The sequence below is a fragment of the Paralichthys olivaceus genome, chromosome 7 (assembly GCF_024713975.1).
Source record: "Paralichthys olivaceus isolate ysfri-2021 chromosome 7, ASM2471397v2, whole genome shotgun sequence".
Taxonomy (NCBI): domain Eukaryota; kingdom Metazoa; phylum Chordata; class Actinopteri; order Pleuronectiformes; family Paralichthyidae; genus Paralichthys; species Paralichthys olivaceus.
This window is the reverse complement of record NC_091099.1, coordinates 7142553-7164151: the sequence shown is the minus strand read 5'-3', so window position 1 is coordinate 7164151 and position 21599 is coordinate 7142553. Positions and strand designations below refer to the sequence as shown.

The window sequence follows — 21599 nt, the reverse complement described above, 5'->3', positions numbered from 1 at the left end:
ATTTTCTTTTTTGCCATATCGCCCTTGTGGCATTCATTATTTGGTTTCTATTTGTGTGTCATGCCAAACACATGAGATATAAGACATTCATTTTACATAACATGCATCTTTCATGCATTAAAAAACACAATATTATGATACGAAAATAACTTTAATAGGTCTAAAGCTTAAACTTAAAGTTCTGAGAAAAGGTGGTTTTGTGCTCAAAGCAAATGTTTCATATATTCACAAAATGTGCAGGGGTAAGATGGGATCGTGTCATTCAGACTTCATGTTGAAAACGACCAAACATTTACTTTCAGCATGAAGAACTAACACCAGGCTCTTGGTGCTTCACTGCAGATTTCTAAGCAAACCCTTTACTCAAGGTAATTTCGGAGGGAACCGCGCCCCCTGTTGCGCACAGAAGCGATCTGCGTATGAGCATCTCCTCAGTGTCCTTCGATTTTTATATCATCTAAAGGCACAAGAAAAGATTTGGAGCGAACTCTGAAGAGCCATTCTTCTCTTGCAGTTTTATTAAAATGCCTTTATCCTCTCACCCTGAACTCCCATGCGCACGGACAGTGCTGCGCTTGTCGTCGCCTTTACGCAAACTTGAACTTGGGTACCCGGTGGAGTCTCCTCTGTTGTGCACCGCGACTCCCTCCCTCCCCTGCTCCTCCTCCTCTCCTCCTCCTCCCCCTCCTCCTGCAGCACCACCACTAACCGAGCTGTAACGGGACACTTTCATCGCACCAAGTCTCCAACCCCGCTGCCATCTCTGGCGTGTCCGGACTCTCTGTGCGCCTCCCTCGGGCTTGGATGATGCGGACCCCGGAGAGGTTTGTGTGGTCTTCATTATAATTCTTAAAATGTGTCGCTCGGCAATGATCGCTGACAGCCTGGTTTGATCGGAGGGACCGCGAGGCACAAAAGGGGGATTTCACACCGGGCTAGTTTCGGACGTGTGGTGTCAGGATGGTAAGCTGCACTTCATAAGTTGCACTGATGTCTGCGGGGGCTCGAGCTGTAGCCTTAGATGTGTCTGAAGTTATCATGTGCTGTGATCAAATAAAACATGCTGGTGTCTGTCCACACTGCAACATCCAGTCGAACAGGACTCATTGTTAATATGGGCTGTGAGTGTTCGATTTGAAGTGGATGCATCTACATTTTGAATTAGTCAGTGGTTTTAATGGGATGTTACATGTCCTTCAACAACATTTGACTTTGAGACGTCTAACATATTTAAACATGCATTTTCCTTTTCCACACAATCATCTCAGCACATTATCGGTATGGAATCTTAATTAAACATGTGTAATTAATTGCCTGATAAAGGCGCAAAAGAGCGTGTGTGTGTGTGTGTGTGTGTGTGTGTGTGTGTGTGTGTTTGCAAGTTGATTAGAGAGAGAGAGAGAGAGAGTTTTCCTGTGGTGCATTAAAGCAACCAGATCCATACAAGACGTGGGTCTCTCCAATAGCTCCTGGCAAATGCAGTCACTGTTGACATTCCCATGAATATAATATAAGCCCACTGACTGAGAGCTGAACAGAAGGATCCGACCATTGAATAAAAAAGTAATTTAAAAAAAACACCATCTCTCTATAAACAGACATACATTCAAAATGTGTGATTGGTTTATTGCTCACACTCAAATGTTTCATCCAACTTCAATATGAGTTTGTTAATTTGTTTAAAATCAATCCATCTTGTAAAAATGTCAACCATTACAAACTCCAGATTAGAATGAAGTGAGTTTACGTCCCCCTCTGATATCCGTCCCCAGCGGTCCGTCCAGTGCAGAGCCGGAGAGGCTGGAAAACACCATGTGTGCTGCTCAGAACACCTCCTCCAATTAACTGTCCACCAGGAAAAACCAGCCACATCCACAGGGAATACAAATCGATTAATAAATAGTTTATCGTGCTCTGCCCCCGCTGTGAGGTGGAAATGAAACACCAGCATGGTGACAGAAGTGATATATTGGTTCCTCCAGTACAGGATCCTATCTCTCTGGATCTAAATTAGTGACGCATGGTGGTGCGGTCCAATGCTTCAAACTGTCTGAGCCGTCCGGTCACACATCCAATAAGTTACTGTTACTGTTACTGTGGGATAATGTGGCGACTGTTGATGGAATTCTTCTTACAGTGCAAAGTGTTGGTGGGACTGATTGTGAATAGTTGTGTCAGGGCTGATCTCAGTGACAGATGAGGGTCGTATTAGTGCAGGGAAATGAGTACGTACATATGTGTTTAGAAATGTGTAGAAAAGTGTAGAATTGCCTTTAGAGCTTCCAGCTTAACCTAAATTGCTGTTGCATGTGTAGAAAATCTGTTGTAGCTGTACATTCACAACACAAGCTGGCAGGGAGGACAGTGCAAGGCAGCCGGCCAAATGTAAGTCCGCTTTATTGTTAGTAGCTGGACACAACAGAACAATGAGTCTCAGAGGATAACGCCAGCTGTTTCTACCCAGGCCTGACTCTTTCATCATTTGCCACCAAACCATTCAACACCGAAAACACACTCACCCACTACATCAAATGCTCGGAATCACCACATATTCTGAATGAAAGATGGGAGTAATGGAAAGCTTGTAAAACTCCATCACAAAGACACCAGTGGAACGTTAATATGAAAGATCTTTACAGTTTGTATGTTGTAAAACCTTTGTTCTGTAATAATGAAATAAAAAAGCAGTAAACACCAAGGGCATACCTCCAGCACTTAATCCCCTAATATATACATGAGATCAGTTATATAAACCATGTGTAGGTACTGCTTTAATGAAACACAGGTATAGTATGAGTTCTCTGATATAGTTGAAAGGGATATTTGTTACCATTCAGTAACCTGAAAATGCTTTTATTGATTCACAAAATCCAACTAGCACTCAACACTTGCCTGGTTGTTTTCATAAAGATCTCTTACTTCTTGAGAAATTCCCAAAAACGCCCTGTTTTACATCGTTAAAGAAAGTAGAAAAAGAAATACTGGATCTGCCATTTTAATCGAATCTAATCCAAAAGTTAATGGTTTCTTTCTTTGCCGCCACCCTTCCACCAAGTTTCAGTAAGATCAGTCCAGAGATTTTCACTCAATCCTGCAAACAGACAAACAGCAATAACAAAAATGAAAAAAAGTAAATAGTGATAGTGTGAATAGACACCAGGTCCTCAGGACGCAGATGTTTAGAGTTGTATAGATGAAACAGCATAGACGATGGCTAAATAGATATGTTTTCTTAATCAAGTGTATTAATAACACTGATGTCAGAAAAGTGCAATAGGTCTTTTTCATGTTCTCCTTCACTGCTTCCAAGCAGCTGGTCTTCGATGAACTGTGAGTTAGCCACAGTCAGTGAATGATAAACGACGTGATAATAGGGCCCAGTTTAAAAATTAACCACAACTATTAAAGGCTTCAACACACAGCAAACCATTCTGGGCAACCGTCACAGTGAGCAGTGCCAGTAAGTTTCAGGGCAATCGCGTTGCCAAGAAGAGAAACTTTGGTGCTTTTTCGTATTGCAAGAATCTTTGACAGCCAATAACTCAGTGGAAGTGTGAACAACCTGAATGTTCTTTTCTGCTGTTATTCCCCACATTTTCCTACACCTGTGCCAAGGAAACCAGCCATGCCGCTGTTAATGTGATCTGATTTGGCCGTAAATTCCTTTGCTGTCAGTTGAAGTCCTCTGCTAGCGACAGCGACTGCCCTTTTATAGCTGCAGAGCTGATCCGTCTTGTTTCTTGCTGAAAGGAGGTGAAACATGGAGGGTGGAACGCTGCGGTCTCCTCCTCAACCTTTGTTTGTGCTAAGTCTCATTCTTCCTTTGTCTCGTGACACCTACCTCAATCCATCGTCTCTCCATCCTGCCATTTCTCTCTCTCATATGTCTTTCTCTCTCTCAGTGGCTGCATGATGGGACCACATGTCCATGCCCTCCCTAATCCTGCTGCAACGACACAGACAATCCCCCCTCAGTCCCTGGACACATCACATTGGGCTCCTTGACTTATCTTGTGTAGCTATCAGCCAATGTATCAATCCTAACCCATTCTCTCTATTTGGGCTTTCCTTCTTCAGACTCTCACTTCAGCCCAGGATTACCCACTGATCTGATGCCGAATCCTGAGGCACCAGCTGAGTCTACTGCAGACCTCTGACGGCAACTTCAAACCCAGTCCCGCTCCACTGTGACAGCGGGTTTCTTGACTCTCCTCCCTGGTTTTTTGCTCTGTTGGTTGGAATCTAAGGCCATAGCTCATCTGTCACTGAGGGAATAGAAACCTCCTTGTTATGCAGGAGCTGTGAGACCAAAGACACTGAAATCAAAACTACAGACGTTTTTATTTTTGTTCACTTTGCCTTTGTTCAGTCGACCTGCGCTGTGACTGCATAGTGTTTCTCATGGACAAGTTTTAATGTGAGTCGCTGCAGCACAGAAAAGACTGTTGTGTCCTGAGACTAAAACGTTTTTAGCTTCCTTCTGCCATCATCACCTGGTTTAAGCTGCCCAGTCCGGAGCAGCGTGCTTTCCAGATGCCACCATGCCCATCATCAGCAACGCCAACCATGACTTCAGCAATCTGTCCGTCAGCGATGACAGCAGTCTCGACCGCATCTTCACAGAGATCCCTGAAACTGAGACTATCAAGGTATGAAAAATATTGATCAAATCATATTAGTGATGAAGTTCTGGAAACAAATATCTGAGATGAGATGCTCATTCATTGAAGCTTTTTTTTTTTTGATCTCCAGGGTGTGTACTACCAGAGGGCTCAATTCATCCGGCGGCCAGAGGACCTGGTGTCCGTCGACCATGGCCTGCTAGCAGTGATCAATGTTGGGGGGAATCGCTACACCTTCCCTTGGAGCACCCTGGAGCAATTCCCCCTCACCCGACTTGGCCGACTCTGTGGCTGCCGGTCCCCTGAAGACATCGCCAGTGTCTGTGACGACTATGACGAAACTCACAAGGAGTTCTTCTTCGACCGCTCACCGTCCGCCTTCAGGGTCATCCTCAACTTCCTGGCTGCTGGGAAGCTGCGCTTGCTGCGTGAGATGTGCGTCCTCTCCCTGCACGATGAACTGACCTACTGGGGTGTCGAGATGGCATACATGGAGCGCTGCTGCAAGAGGAAGATGTACACGCGCATCGAGGAGGTGCACGAGCAGGAGCGTCGCGAGGAGGAGTGCAGACAAAGAAATGCCATGCAGCGTGTGCCGGTAGAGGAAACAAGGTACCGCAAGACGATGAACTGGCTGCGAGATATGATGGAAAATCCACAATCTGGTTTACCGGGGAAGATCTTCGCCTGCATGTCGGTGATCATGGTTGTGGTCACTGTTGTCAGTTTGTGCATCAGCACCATGCCCGACCTCAGAGAGGAAGAAGACAGGGTGAGTGAGCCAGAGTGTGAACACAGTACTTTTCTGCTCAAAGACAAAGTGGTCGTGAAGTTACAGAGATGCTCATAATTTAAACGTGAAAAACGGGATTATCATCATAATCTGCAACACTTTTTATTTGAAATTATGGCCAAATTTTACCAGGTTTTTTTTTTTACAGTATGTCTACAGCACGTCAGAGCTGAGAAAACAACAAATGCATAAGATTCTTGTCTTATTTATTTCTGATTTAGGGAGATATTGTAATCCTGAAAAAATCAGCCTTCAATTTTTGTTTCTCAAATTTATAAACATATTGGCATCAAACCCTCTTTCCCGGTGTGTGTGTGTGTGTGTGTGTGTGCGCGTGTGTGTGCGTGTGCGTGTGTGTGTGCGTGCGTGTGTGAGAGAGTGATGGCTGTGCACGTCTACCCTGTGTCTATCCATAGCTGCACAGGATAATGAAGCCCAAGCTGCTCGCTGAGGCCTGCACTATCTCTCAGCAAACACTGGGGAATAATGAAATAGTCTCACTGTATCTTACACAAAAGAAAGTTGCATGCATAAAGGTTTGCACGTGAGTAGACACACTTACAGTTGGGAAAGGTTGCACATGTAGGAACACACAGAAACGTGCACTTGCAGCCACGTCTACACACACATTCACTGTAACTGATGCAGCTCTCTGTATTTCATTCTCTCTGTATTTGATTCAGTCTCCAGTTCTCTGTTGCCCTCTAACTAAAATTTTACTGCAGCATATCCACTACTTAGTCATGAATGGTTCCCGCTAATTAAATGAAATTACAAATACAGTTTTCCTTCAGGCAAAGAATAAATCTCTATGTATTTTCACCAAACTTTCATTTAAATTTACAGTGTGTAGAATTTTGTGATATCAAGTGTTGAAATTACATGTTGCAGCTGAACACCCCTACCCTCACCCTCCCCTCCCAAACATGAAACAGAAACTGTGGTAGCCTTTAATTGTCATAAAAACTCTAAAGGTGTTTAGTTTGTCCAGTCTTGACTCAAAAACATGGCAGCCTCCGTAGAGAGGGTCCCCTCGATGTAAATATAAAGTATTTAAATATAAAGGGCCTTTCCTGGGGTAAAGAAAACTACAATTCATACAATTTAGATGAAACGAACTAGTGAAAACATCATGAGGATTATTCTACATTCAATTTCTGCCAATAGTTCCCTTCCACCTAAATCTTACACACTGGACAGTTAATCCCTGCATCAAGAAAATGTTGCCCATATGATTATATAGGTCCTGTATGTCTGCAGAGACTGGTTGTTGCATGAAAACTCAAGACACATCAACAGAGGCTTGTTGACGAGTCATCAACAGCAGCGCACTGCATTGATTTTGATATGAACAGTCACAGACCACAGAGAGTGGAGAATTTAGGGAGATGGAGGACACTGGCTGCTGAATGCTTGATGAGTTGCAAAGGCTTAAGAGAGGATTTAGAGAGCCCTGCCGGGAGGAGTCCAGTCATCGGTGACAGTCATAGGAACGCAGATGGAAGAGCCGATTGGACAGAGTCTTAAGGATGCTTGAACACTTGTTGGACTGGGTGGTGCCTTTGATGTGGACCTCTTACAGTTGATAGGCTGTGGCCCAGGAGATAGACAGGGTAGAGAGGGTCGTCCACTCACATGAAGGTCAGTGGTTCAGCTCCTCTGCATTGTGAAGAGTCCCTGTGCAACATTCCGAACTCCAAATTGCCACTGACAGCTGTCCCGACCGTGTAAGAACGGTGTGATGGGGGAAAAAAGCACTGTGGATAGAAGCACTGCATGAAAGTGTGTGTAAACAGGTGAATGGGACTTGTACTGTAAAGCACTTTGAGTGGTGGATAAGACTAGAAAAACACTGCATGAACACATTCACCATGATCAGACAAATCTGTGCGAATAAGAAGAGCATAAGGGAATCAGATTTATTTTCTGTGCACTCACTGTATTACCAGTGTATTTCCTGACATGTCGTATCATCGCTGCATCTCTGAATGAAAATAGGAAATTGAGCTTTCCTGTGTGTAATTCTCTCGAGTAAACACAGCAACAGTGACAAGGAGTGAAAATCCCTACAGGGATACAACTCAGCTAGCCACAAACACACACACACACACACACACACACACACACACACACACACACACACAATTATGATTCTATATTCATTTGTTGCAGACAAGTGCTATTAGGTAAAAGCTTAGTTTTGTATATGGTTCTCTACATTTTGGCATCGTAGGTGTGTATTTGTGTGCATGGTTGACATCTTACTGCCTTGTGAGGACTTTGTATATTGTAATGACATCTGAAGGTTATCTATTGACTTTGCGTAATTAAAGATATACGTCCCATTCGAACGCTGCCCTCATACATCCGTGCATCCTTTACATTGGCATGGTTGTTAAGCAGTACATCCACTAGAGGGGGATGGAGAGTGGACAGTTTCTGACCACAGCAAACTTGGCATCACTGAGGGAAGTTGTGACAATGATGTGAGTCATTGCATCATGTGAATGGTGAATTCTTTGTGGAGATTTTTTCCACATGATGCAACGTCGTCATCTCGTCTGAACTGTTGGCTACATTTGGTGTTTTCCAAGTACGTAAACTTACGGAAGATAAAATGAGAAACAAGTGAACATTTCTTTCTGTACATGTATCTAACATAAATGGGACATTGGATTTGTCGCCTCTTCACGTGTGTTGTTACATCAGACCACGTTGTGAAGAGCCTATGGGTTATAAAGCCTTTAAGGAGAGTGTGTGTGTCTGTCCAACTCTTTCTTAGCACGTCTCTGCTCGTTCTTTGAAGGAGGATGGTTGCCCTCTCCAAAGGTAAACAAACCCATCTGCTGCTCCCATGTTTTTTAATGCATGCTCCTGAGCTGCACTACTCCCCCCAGTTCGACCACTGAACTGAATCCTCTGGGTCTGGCGAGCTCGGTGAGGCAGGAGCATCAGAACTCCTGTCATCTTTAATTTTCATGGACCGGCTATTTGTCTTTGGTCCCCTTTGTGCTGGACTGGGCCGAAATTCCCTCATCCACTCATCATTCATTCTGGTTCCCTGCCTGCCTCTGTTTGAGTTAGGAGCATGAAGGGAGAGATAAAGTTAGTGGGAGAGGGAGGAGGAGAAGGGCAAATAGAGGGTAAGGTCTAAAGATCAACAGACTGAATTAATAAGAGATGAGAGTGACATTCTGATGGAAAGGAAGTAGGAGGTAAACACAATGTGCACTGAATTGTGACGTTTTCTACAGCGTGATGATGATCTACAGGTTTACTAATGCAGGTACGTATCTGCTGGGAGCGTTGCTGCCAAATCAACTATAACTAAATAACTTGTCGACAGACCTAAATTTAACCTGGATGTTTGTGTTCTCCCTGCACCCAGCTGTCCTGGGTAGTGACACATTTTTGCAGTTCCAACAAATTCGGCAGATTGAGATGGCTTACCTTTTCATTTCGTGCAATTACATGTAAGAGGGATTGTATTGTTCAAAATCAAATTTCATTTATGTCATAACCATAAATTAAGCTTACAGATTTTATATTTTTGGAACAAGGAGCTAATTGTCTACAGCTGTATCCTGTCAGTGTGTCAGTTACAAAGGCTATTTAATCAACATAAAGTGTGAGATCAGACTTGGAACTGGCGGATCCCCAATATTAAAGGACTTGGATAAGGTCCAGAGAAACTTGAACAGGACATGACTCGTATTAAATAAGAAACAAGAATGGCACTGAGAGCCAAGGCACAACAGTCCCCTTGTGAAACCACATTTAAATTCACTACACACAGATCTGTGCTTGGATCTGCACCAATTTGCACAAATAAATATCAGTCCCCTGGCTCTGCCCCCTGATCCCGATCCGCACAAAAATTTAACGGGCTCCTCCCTGACTCACACTGCATCATTCCATTAAGTTCCATGGAAATCCGTAGAGTAGTCATTACATAATACTGCTAACTATGGTTATGGTTATGGTTACAGCAGACACTAGAATAACAGTGTGTGTGTGTGGTGGGGTTCACCTGCCTGTCAGGGGATGCAGGTGTGCTGACTCGACACAACCCTGATAAACACTGCTTTGTTTTTTCCTCTCCTCCTAATTCTTTGTGTTCTGTCTCCATTGCTATGTGTTTCTGTTCTGTCCTCAGTTTATCCCTTCTATTGTACAGCACATCTGGATGTGCAGTATATGGCTGTGAGTGAACGGCTGTGGTGCTGGTCTTTATCTCACGGCTCAGTTTCAATCCCTCTGATAACTGCTACATCATTCCTCCATCTCTTGCTGTGGGTGTTTATCTCTGCTTTGTTTGAGTCTTCTGCTGTCTATGTAAAAACTCTCACTTCTCTCTGGGGGGTGAGGGAATCAAGGCAAAGTTTCTTTTATGCTTATGATTCATATTAAATAATACATTTATTGTAGAAATTGAATCAGAATGGAACCAGAGATGAAAAAAGATGTATGCAATGGGAATAATCATGACCTTGCCTTCAGTATTTCAATGAAAGCGTGGACTAAACTTCAAGTATTTTCTTTCTGGTCATAGCCCTTTATAGAAATCATTCAATGGCGGATGCGTTCTCTTCTTCTTTACCATTTCAATCAACATCATCTATCAAATATCTACAGAAATTCAGAAGTCTGTCTGTCTGTGGCTCACAAAACCAAAGAGCTCTTCATCATATCGGTGTATTGTTAAGGGCTCAATCATGCGATTTGGACACAGAATACGTTCAATAATTCAAACTAAATAAACAGGTCACCAGCGCTTTGTAGCTACAGCAGCATAGTGACATTGATCACAAAGTCAATACTTTCATGACATCACGTGCGTTCACCACAACTACAGATTCTCCAGTTCTGGGGTTCTACGTTGAGCTCTTTGTATAGCAGCAGTGGAGCTGTAGCGTCGGGGGTCACTTTGACGATTCTAGTTTCCATGTTATTCAAAGAAACGTGAGTCAAATCTCTGGAAGGGTAACAGCAGTGTTTAGATTATAAAGAACATGACACATTTTTTAAACCCTTTCTGGAAAACACCACCGCACATTATTATATACCCTGTGTTTCTGAATAATACTTTGCAGAAAAGCTGAATTAGTTTTTTTGCTATCATGCATCAAAGTGCTGTGCTCTCAGAGGTTCTCGTCTTTTAATATTCTCACCGGTTGATGGTGTATTTTCGGACAGCCAGTCAGATTTGCTCCCCTTTTCCTAATTCAGTTGTATTCTGGCCTGGGGAGTAATTGAAGTGACCGTTTTATGTCCCAAATGCCATAAACTGGAGTGGGATTTGCTGTTCAATAATTACGTCCCAGTACATCAATCCCAAGCAGAGAACGAGAGAGAGGGGCAGAGAAAGTGACTGAGAGAGACAGAGTAGCAGACAGCATGACTTAAGCTTTAGATTGTTAGTTTTAACACGTTTCCTGATTGACTATCCACTTGTTCTCAGGCAGAGACTTGTCAATAATCTTATTGAACCACAAAACCTGTCTAGGTAAGTGATTATTAAGGTGTGTGACTTCTCATTCTAATCCAAAGACAAAAAAAAAGAAGGGAGAAGGAGACGGACGGAGATAATGTGTCTTGTGACGTCTGAGAGGAAGATTAGGTAATTCTTTACGTATCAGAAGGAGGAAATAAGAGGAGTGTGCGTGGGTTGCAGTGAAGGACCAGGAGATAACAAGAGGAGAGGAAACACTAAACCAGCCATGGATCCTCCTTTCTCTCCTTTCTCTCCCAGTGGAGCTGTTCAAACTTTAAACAGTGTCTGAGACCAAATCCTTGGCACTTGATGAAGAGCAGACACACATCACACATTAGCAGAGCACAAGACATGCATGTACTACAGTATGTTTTACAACAGCCCAGTTTTTGCAGATGAAGTCCAGTGAAATAATAATAAATTAATGATAGAGATGTTCCAATGATGATGCCAGTAAAGGAAATGCCTCAGAAATGATGATGCTGCAGGATGCTGGGTCAGACATCGGCAAGTTCTGCACATCATGCAGCGATCAAATGCAACATCTTTTAAGTTTCACCTCGATAAAGTTTCTTCACTCTGGAATCTTCTTCACTGCTCCAAAACCTCAGTTGCGCTGTCACTAAACAATGCATGCTACTGGCATCAATCCATCCATCCATCTATCTATTCATCCATTTATCTATTCATCCATCCCTCCCTCCATCCCTCCATCCATCCATCCATCCATCTATCCATCCATCTATCAATCCATCCATCCATCCATCCATCCATCCATCTATCAATCCATCCATCCATCCATCTATCTATTCATCCATCCATCTATCTATTAATCTATTTATCTATTCATCCATCCACCCATCCATCCATCCATCTATCTATTCATCTATTTATCTATTCATCCATCCATCCATCCATCCGTCCATCCATCCTCCCGGGGGATCGGGTGGAGTTCCCTAGCCAAAATGAATATAAAATCTTTCGATCACTTCCCAGAGCTCATGAGTGTCAGTGCGAAAGTAAAATCTAAAGCTTTGCCTTCCAGCTCAGCTCCCTCTTCACTGCTACAGTTTGCTATAATGCCTACATTACTGCTGATGCTGCACCGATCCACCTGCCCATCTTCAGCTCCATCCTCCTCTCACTCGTGAACAAGCTTAAACTCCTTCCACTTGAGGCACCAACTCATCCCAACTTGGAAAGAGAACCGTGGCCTCAGATTTAAGGTGCTGCTTCTCATCCTGGTCACTTTGAGTAAGCATAATGCAATCAGAGCTCTTCCCAGCATATCATTTTATAATACCTAATATAATTCACTCTGACACCTGAGATATGATACTGTAACAGGAGATGCAAAGCACTGTCAGTGAGGCTTTAAGTGACTCAGTTTGTGTCTGTGTATGTTTGTGTCTCTTTTTACACTGAGTGTGCTCGGAGCATCGTCCAAGCCATGAAGACAGAGCACCATCATCAATCATTAACCCTGTTTGTGTGTGTGTAACAACACGGACACAAAATTAAGAACACATTCTTCACGTGCCTCATTTAATCTCCCCACTCCTCAATATTTCACCCTCTATTAAATGAACATGAAGGGAACATAAATAGGGAAGAAAGAAAGAGAATGAAGGAAAGGAAGAAAAAATAAATTAGATCCATAGAGTGGTGATAAAGCCAGTGGGATATTCATAATGTCTCACAGAAACACCCTCACAGAGTCAGAGGGATATGACGCACAGTAGATAACTATCAGAACTGAGATAATGCTCAGTATACGTCAAAGTTCTACATTTATAAATTGCAACTCTCCATTTATGTCTGTATTGCAGAGACAATGTCTTGTTCAGTCTTGCACACCACATGGTTGAACTATATACTAATAACCACAGTGTGAGTATGCATGCACTAATAATAAGCATACAAAAGCCGCTCCTATGTTTTCATGTCTGTGGGTATACATGCATAGTGTTTAAGCGCATCAGTGTCCAGCAGATTCTCTGCCTGTTACAGCCGATCTGGTCATGAGCTGTATTCCCTCTGATGTGCTGCATGGCTGCCAAGTGGGATTATGGAGGAGAACAGCAGAGTATGAGATGTTTATCCTGTTCATGCTGGGACAGGATTCAACTGCATAGTCACACGCAGCCCAATGCAGTCGAGTTTGGCTCGTAAGATCTGAATATGTGACACTGGAGATTTTATAGGACTGTTAGCTGCAGAGGTGGAGGAGGCCTTTTGTAGCTTTTTATATACGAAGATGTAAAATTACCCATATTTATCAGCACTCGGGTTCCCCTCTCTCAGTTTCCTACTTCAGTTCCGACTTGTTTGCATTGACAGCCCCTTGTTTATTCCACTCTCACCTTATGGGACATGGACCAAACCAAAAGCTCAAACGTTAATAAAGGTAAATAAAGGTTCTTCAAAAAAAAGATCTGAGGGTTAAACATGCATTTCTGCCCTAAATAAGATTATCAGATCAAAACTTATGGGGTTTGCATCAAAAGAACATTCAAACATTACAACAGACAAACCAGTGGTGAATACTATATATATACTATGTATAAACTATTCCTTATTTGCCTTATTTGTTAAACATGTTTTGTTGTACAGTATTTGGTCTTGAAATACAGACACTGAAAACAATCAGTGTTCGAAAAATAGGCAAATAACAAGCAATCCAAGTTTAATATACAGTGTTGCTACTCACAGCTCGCTTCTCAAGGGCAGATCAGCAAACAGTGAAATCTAGTCTAAGAGTGAATTAATTTGTCATTTATTTTTGCCCAAATACAGCAACACAGCCGTGGTATTCATATATTTTAAACTCAATTTAATGCCCCATTGATCACATAAGTTATACTATTGTGCTATTAAGTTTCATGCTGACCTCCCCTGACAACGAAATATTTCGAAAGCGAAACGAAAAGTAAGGAAACAATGATGAATCCCTCAAGTGTTTTCCGTAGACACAAACAAAGATGTGCAGATTGTTGGATTTGCAGGATGTGTGAGCTCAAACCAGAAATTTACTGGAGCTGATCAAGTCGCTGTATACGTTTCTAAACACTTTGCTCAGATACTAATAACTTAAACTTACTAGAAAAATGAACACTTGGACACAGAACAGTACATCCATCCATGTCTCACTGACTAACATGGAGGAGACAGATTTAAGGATCTATACTGCAGCCGGCCACCAGAGGTAATAAAGATGCTTGGGCTTCACTCTTGGGGACCTGTGTGTGGTCCTTCTTTATATACAGTCTGTGTGTGGGACATGAGAGACCACTGTGGACACCATCTGGACAGGTGAGGATGACACAGGCAGGGAAATGATAAAAGTCAAGGAAGATAAAAAGCAAACACACAGCGCACAAAATACACACATGTAAACACGAAGCAAACACACCATCAGCTCTCTCCCCTGAGATTCTACACGCCGCAGCAGGTGTCCGCCTCTGCAGGGTCGCCCTCTCTGGTCACCGCAGTACATCAGAATCCAATTCTCCTCAGAGCTATCGAGGAATCAAACACCCGCCCGTCACGCTGCTGCTGCGCCCTGAAGTCACCATTCTTCTTCATAGCAGCAAACCTGCACACTCTGCAGCAGACGTGTGTGTGTGTGTGGTGTGTGTGCATTCTTTTTCAATCCTATTCAGTCTGTTTATTGCTTCCATAACTTTTTGAGAGTAAAAGTGGTTGTCTCTCTCTCTCTCTCTCTCTGTGTTTGTTTGTGTGTGTGTGTGTGTGTGTGTGTGTGCACTTCAGCACTACAGTAACTTTAATTTTACACTACACACTTAACATTATTGGATGAGGAAGTAACAGAACGACACTAAGCAGCTTTTGTAGCATTTGTCAGAGAAAAGTGGAGGCTTCATTTCAAGTGTTTAGTAAATTTGTTTGTCTTGTGTGAATGGGGGATGGGTTATTGAACAAAATCTATTTTTGCTAAACGATGCACAACTACTTCTAATCCCATGTCCGATTAAATAATCCTGAAACAAAGACCAGAACAAACTGGCAAGTGAAGCCCTCAATGTGTGTGTATGAGTGTGTGTGTGTGTGTGTGTGTGTGTGTACGTGCAGCATCCTGACAGATGGAGAATAGAGACTTATGGGGAGTGCAGGGATCCCCATGCTTCAGATGTCACCTCATCTTTTCCTCATCAGCCGATCTTGTAATCCCTCTCTCCTCTATCCTTCCACACCGCTTACCCCCCCCCCCACTCTCTTTTCATTTGTTCTCTCCTCTCGTCTATCGGCCTGTTCTGCCCCACCTTCCCTCTTTCATTTTTCTCCATTAGGGTGTTTGTGCGTGAACAAGCTGTTGGTCTTTGTTGGTGATGGGGCCGCTTGGCAGCCTCTCGTATGGAGATGAAACTGGTTGGCTCGGTGAATAGAGTCAGTGGACAGTAGCGACTGGTTGGCTGTCTGTAGCTCTTTTATTATTATAGATTACTGCTCGACCAATATATAACATTTCAGAGGGCCGCTGCGTTTGTTTGCCGATATTACATTTTTATTCTATATAATTGGTTGTCTTCGATTGCATTAATTTGTCATATGGGTTTGATATCGACATATTTGAATCATTGTCACTTTTTAAAAATATCTACATATCAGCCGAGATTTTGGTTCTCAGAAATGTTTCCCTCCCTTATTTCTATATATCGACATTGACCAGCATTGATCGGTAGGTCCCTATATCAGTTCTTGAAAATAATTTGGTGCAAACATATCTAACTACATGCTTTACCCTGTGTGTTTGTGCGTACATGCAGATATCAGCTTACAGGAGAACAACCCGTTGATGGATGGAGGTGTCACACTATACAAGTCCTTTAATAACCCATGACGAGTGAACACAGCACTTGATGTGCAGTATTTCAGGTTGAGTCCAGTGGTGTGGCATTCAACCACATTTTTTTCCTTGTCTTCCTGTGTCTGTTTCCATCACGTCAATCCCCTCTGTCCTCAATTCTTCTTGAGAAGCTTTAAAAGTGAGCGGAGGGTCAGCGTGACAGACAAACAGTGCTCAGTGATGCAATGTGTTCATGGTCAGCTGCCAGGTGAAGTGGAATGATGGGCTGAATCTATTCTTTTCCAAAACCTCTGGATCAGGAGGGATTGCTGAATCATCATGGGGATGGGCACCTGAGAGACAGATAAAAAAGACAAAGATGAAGAGGCAGCTGAGAAAAAAGGTTTAGAATGAAATTGACTGTTACCAAATTTTACAACCGTGCACTCCTGCATTCTGCAGTGGTTAGAAAACTGCGACCACGTGGCGCTCATGGAACCGAGTGGCAATGGGAGGAGTCGTTATAACCAACAGTGAGACATGGAACTTTATCTGAACCACAAGTAGAAAAAACACATTCATAATTCAGTGCTCTAGAAGCTTTCTCTTGTCCAACAATAAAAAGACACATTTACACTTCAGACAGAGTGACCTCTCTGTTGAAGCATCTAGCAGCTGTCTCCCCAGGTCACAGGGTAGATGAGAAGCTCTCAACAAGAATGTAAAACTCAACCAGTGCCGGCAACACAGCGAGATGCAGCCGAGCAGCAGTCACGTCTGAATGATAACGATTAAAACAAACCATGTGCTTTCCTTCAATCCAGATTAAGAATAACAATGTGTGCACCTTGGATACAGACGAGCTGAAAAATTCTTGCATCACATACATCAAATTTCAAGATTTTTCTTTTTAGTGACACGTCACAATATGTCACAACTTACGAAATGTAGAATCCAACACAGACACAGTCTTGTACTATCATGTAGGTTAGAGTAGGTTAACAAAGTTCATCCACATGTTCTTATGAAACACGTGTTGCTCGACGGTAACTTCTCTACCTGGTGGCGTGACCACTAACACACCAGCAAACCTGGAACAAGTCAGTCACAGTCGTAGATTCTATACAAACATGGACGACATGAGAGCTGTGTGAAGCCAAAGTGACTAGATCGCCACCTCATGGCTGGCCGATGTTAAGACCATAAACCCTGCCTCCTCCATGTTAGTGCATAGGACATGGGCCATAGTAAGTCAAAGTAGAATAAATTTTTCTCAAATACGATTTGGTAATTTTAGGTAGTTCTTATCACACTGATGTGAAGTGTTAACTTTTTTCCGATTTTTAATACTTAGTGTTCACGATGCTATAAAAACAGGGTGAAACATCAGTATTTACAGATTATGTTGCCGGATGTACGATAATAATCGTATTTCCACGATACGTGTCATATTTGTACGATAATTTGATCATTTTGTGACACTTAGTATTATCAGTTGTATTTTGGAATGTAAAATATGGATCACGTCTGTGTTTACACATCTGTTCTCACGTGACGTCTTTCCAGCCAATCAAGCTTGTGATGATGAACGTGAACTGCAAGCACGAGGGCAGCGCTCAGCTATGGTCACCTGACATGACTGTTTTGAACCACATTTCGGTCTAATGTTTCAAAACAGCTCCACTTTGGAATCTCGACTCGTTCGCGTATCATTACAACAAATGACTCAAATATCAACCTCCATTCTGCCAAGTTGACTTCCTGCATGTGGGAAAAGCACTTTAGACAGTTGCTGCAGGAGATGTCTTTCTTCTGTGTATGTGTCCCTCATTGATTCATAATTTAGATTAGTCTGTTTAATTGTCTTGTGGTTTCTCCATCATATTGAAATGTGCTTTAGTTTTTTTGGAGACTGAATGCTTTATCCAACAATGCTTGAAAAAAGGAAAAATGCTGTTATAATGATAGATGTTTCCCAAGTGGTAACTTTAAATGTCCCTCCTGCTAAAATGTGGTACACGGTGAGTTGCACCCTTGCTGCAGTCTTTGTCTTAATTTGACATTGAGATGTGTTAATACGGACGATAATGTGAATCCCTGTGTGTGACAGCTGCTGGGGGTGAACAGAGTTGCTGTTGAAATGAGCTGTCACTGACAATAGTTCCAGAGAGAGTTGTACAGAGGAGATAAGGTCAGGGAGATAGCTGGTATTTATTGTGTGTGTGTGTGTGTGTGTGTGTGTGTGTGTGTGTGCGTGTGTGTGTGTGTACAAAGCTTCTAGCTGTAACAAATGGCCTATAGCTCTGAGGTTGAGAACGGTGTTGCAAAGCCCTGATGGGCCTAATGTCAGCATGGCAGAGAGGGAGAGAGAAAGCAGAGGGTGAGGTACGGAATAAATGAGGGGGGGGGGGATTGCACACCAGAGACATAACATGTGAAATGGGGGGAGAAGGTGTCAGGACAGAAGGATGAAAATTCTTAGCAGGACTGGACTTTGGACAATAAAAGAACTCAAGGAACGCACTCAAGATTATGGAGGAGGAGAGGTGTTAAATTTAATATTAAGTTGAAGGCTGAGGTGGTGATTCACAAGGAGAGACTGATTAAACTATTGAATGTGTCGTCTCCTTGTATACACTGTGTGTCCGCAGCTTGAGAGGCCAATATCCCCCGGTCAGTCCTTCAGACCTCTGGAGAAATCATGGATTGTTCGGATTAAGCTATTGTGGTTTCACTTTTTACTGTGTGGGCTGCTGCTGCAGACAGTTGCTGCACTGCTGATCTGGACCTTCATGCTGTATTGTTCAAGGATATATGCAACAATCGTGATCCAAACAATGAAATGGATATTCATCATTTTATTTATATGTGGAATGGAATGTGGCATCTGTAGAGTAAAGTTTAGTAAAGTTTTAAAGCTGCATTGATCAATATTTAAAGCTCCACTAATCAATTAGTGTCTAATTATAAAAGATCAAATGACTGTTTTAATGTGATATGCATGGTCACACAGACACTGCTTACTCCTTTGGTTCTACTGAGTTCTACTAAGCATTTTTTAGCTCATTGTTTTGGTTTCCTGGTCTGCGAACTCAGTCAAAGAACCAGGAGGGGGTGGTAACCAAAATCAACCAACAAGTTAAAACTTAAAGGAGGGCAAACGTTGGACAATTAAAGATAAAATATTATATTATTATAGTTCTTACATTAAAAAGTCTAAAAAGTATTTTTTGTTGACTGTTGTACTTAATTTATCCAAATGTTTACAAATATTTTCAAACCCAGTGAAATCCACAGTTTAATGTAATGGGACATCTTGGTCACCTTTTAATTATGAGTCATATCCGCTTTACCTGCAGCTTTGTCCATCTCTGCTGTAACTTGTGAGTGAAAAACATATGAGGAACTGGAAGTTGTTCTATTGGTCACTCATAATGCATCATGATTATTCATTGTTATTTGCCGCAGTCAAAGCTACATGTTGTACATTTAATTTTGTATTATTGCTCAGTCACCAAGCATTTTGCATTTAAAGCAGCCATATGACAGATGTGTGGTTTAATTAGGATGATGGAAAAGCTGAAATTCAGCTCTGACAGAAATCTGGTATGTTTGCACGTTTTAAGAACTTGATTTGAAGCACAGTGAAAGTTGGAAAACACAACAAGCATCCATAATGATCTTGTATATCACCTGAAAGTTTTTTTACTGCTTAAAGCCATAAAAAGACACTCAAAATGTCAAATTTAGCCCCTGTGGACAAAAAATTTACTTTGTACAGTACAGAGTACAGAGTGGCTGCCAAAGAGATTATTACAAACTCCATGACGGCAATTCGTAGAACTCCCATAGTTTCCAATGATACTCAGTAAAACAGACTGAACAGTCCATAAACAGATCAAGTGTTATTTAGTTTTTTTTTTCTTCTAATGGGTTTGTTTTGTCTATGAATAATTTTTACATTGTTTAGGCCCGAATGCTTTATCTGTTCATGTCAATAAACTAACCAACTAACTAACATGTATTTCCACTGGATGAATTGTTGCAGCCAAAGAAAACCTGGAGCCTTGAGTTTCAGTCTAAACATGATGTAGCTTTAATTGTAAGTTAGAGAAAGTTGTTATAGGAACACAAATATTCCACTTTTATTCCAATCAGGAAAACCCATTGGAGATCAAGATATTCTTGAATAACTTTTGTTCTGAAGGTCATAGAGACTTGGAAGTTGGTTCCATCTGAACTAATGTGGGGATGCCCGATCCATTGGTACCATCCCCGAGCTTCTACGACCTCCGGAATGGGTCAAACCACCAAATCTCAACCAAAAAGTACACAATATTTTTGAATAACTTTTTTTCTGAAAGTCCTAGAGACTTGGGCATCTCACGCATACTAAAGGGGAGACAGCCACGCACCCACACCAAATTTCAGCCCGTTTCGAGCAAGCAGCGCAGAGTTATTCACCCTAGAGTGAATAGGGTTAGGGCTGAAATGAGGGTTAGGGTTAGGGTTAGGGTTGCTATTAGGGTTAGGGTTGCAGCCAGGGTTAGGGTTAGGGTTGTGATTAGGGTTAGGGTTAGGGATGAATACCCATTGGAGCTCATTGGAGACTTGTGCATTTCATGATTAATAAAGGGTGGCCTGCCACACAACCACACCTAATTTCAGCACGTTTCGAGCAAGCAGCGCGGAGTTATTCCAATTAATCCCTAATATGGGTTAGGGTTGCAATTAGGGTTAGGGTTAGGGTTGCAATTAGGGTTAGGGTTAGGGTTGTGATTAGGGTTAGGGTTAGGGTTGCTATTAGGGTTAGGGTTGTGGTTAGGGTTAGGGATGAATACCCATTGGAGCTCAAGATATTCTTCAATAACTTTTTTTCTGTAGGTCATAGAGACTTGGAAGTTGGTTCCATCTCCACTAATGTGGCTCTGCCCGATCCATTGGGACCATCCCTGAGCTTCTACGACTTTTGGAAATGGTGAAACCACCAAATCTATAAAAAAAAGTACAAGATATTTTTGAATAACTTTTCTTCTGAACGTCCTAGAGACTTGTGCATTTCATGATTAATAAAGGGTGGCCTGCCACACAACCACACCAAATTTCAGCACGTTTCGAGCAAGCAGCGCAGAGTTATTCCAATTAATCCCTAATATGGGTTAGGGTTGCAATTAGGGTTAGGGTTAGGGTTGCAATTAGGGTTAGGGTTAGGGTTGTGATTAGGGTTAGTGTTGCTATTAGGGTTAGGGTTAGGGATGAATACCCATTGGAGCTCAAGATATTCTTCAATAACTTTTTTTCTGTAGGTCATAGAGACTTGGAAGTTGGTTCCATCTCTACTAATGTGGCTCTGCCCGATCCAATGGGACCATCCCCGAGCTTCTACGACTTTTGGAAATGGTGAAACCACCAAATCTATAAAAAAAAGTACAAGATATTTTTGAATAACTTTTCTTCTGAAAGTCCTAGAGACTTGTGCATTTCATGATTAATAAAGGGTGGCCTGCCACACAACCACACCAAATTTCAGCACGTTTCGAGCAAGCAGCGCGGAGTTATTCCAATTAATCCCTAATATGGGTTAGGGTTGCAATTAGGGTTAGGGTTAGGGTTGCGGTTAGGGTTAGGGATGAATACCCATTGGAGCTCAAGATATTCTTCAATAACTTTTTTTCTGTAGGTCATAGAGACTTGGAAGTTGGTTCCATCTCCACTAATGTGACTATGCCCGATCCATTGGTACCACCCCAGAGCTTCTACGACCTTTGGAAGGGGTAGGGTTAGGGTTGTGATTAGTGTTTGATTTTTTGGTTGTGATTAGGGTTAGGGTTAGGGCTGAAAACCTATAGGAGTTCAAGATATTGTTCAATAACTTTTTTTCTG

General features: G+C 42.3%; 1 protein-coding gene across 2 annotated transcripts in view; it reads left to right on the top strand.

Annotated features, from left to right (window-relative positions):
* The first annotated feature begins 499 nt into the window (after positions 1-499).
* The window catches only part of kcng4a (potassium voltage-gated channel, subfamily G, member 4a), a 143350-nt gene continuing 122250 nt past the window's right edge, over positions 500-21599 (top strand). The window contains exons 1-3 of one of the 2 annotated variants that reach the window (XM_069528152.1): positions 500-824; positions 4078-4649; positions 4753-5394. In XM_069528152.1, the coding sequence (XP_069384253.1) occupies positions 4542-4649; positions 4753-5394 (750 nt within the window). In that variant the 5' untranslated portion in view covers positions 500-824; positions 4078-4541. The other variant, XM_069528153.1, reaches the window with a different exon arrangement.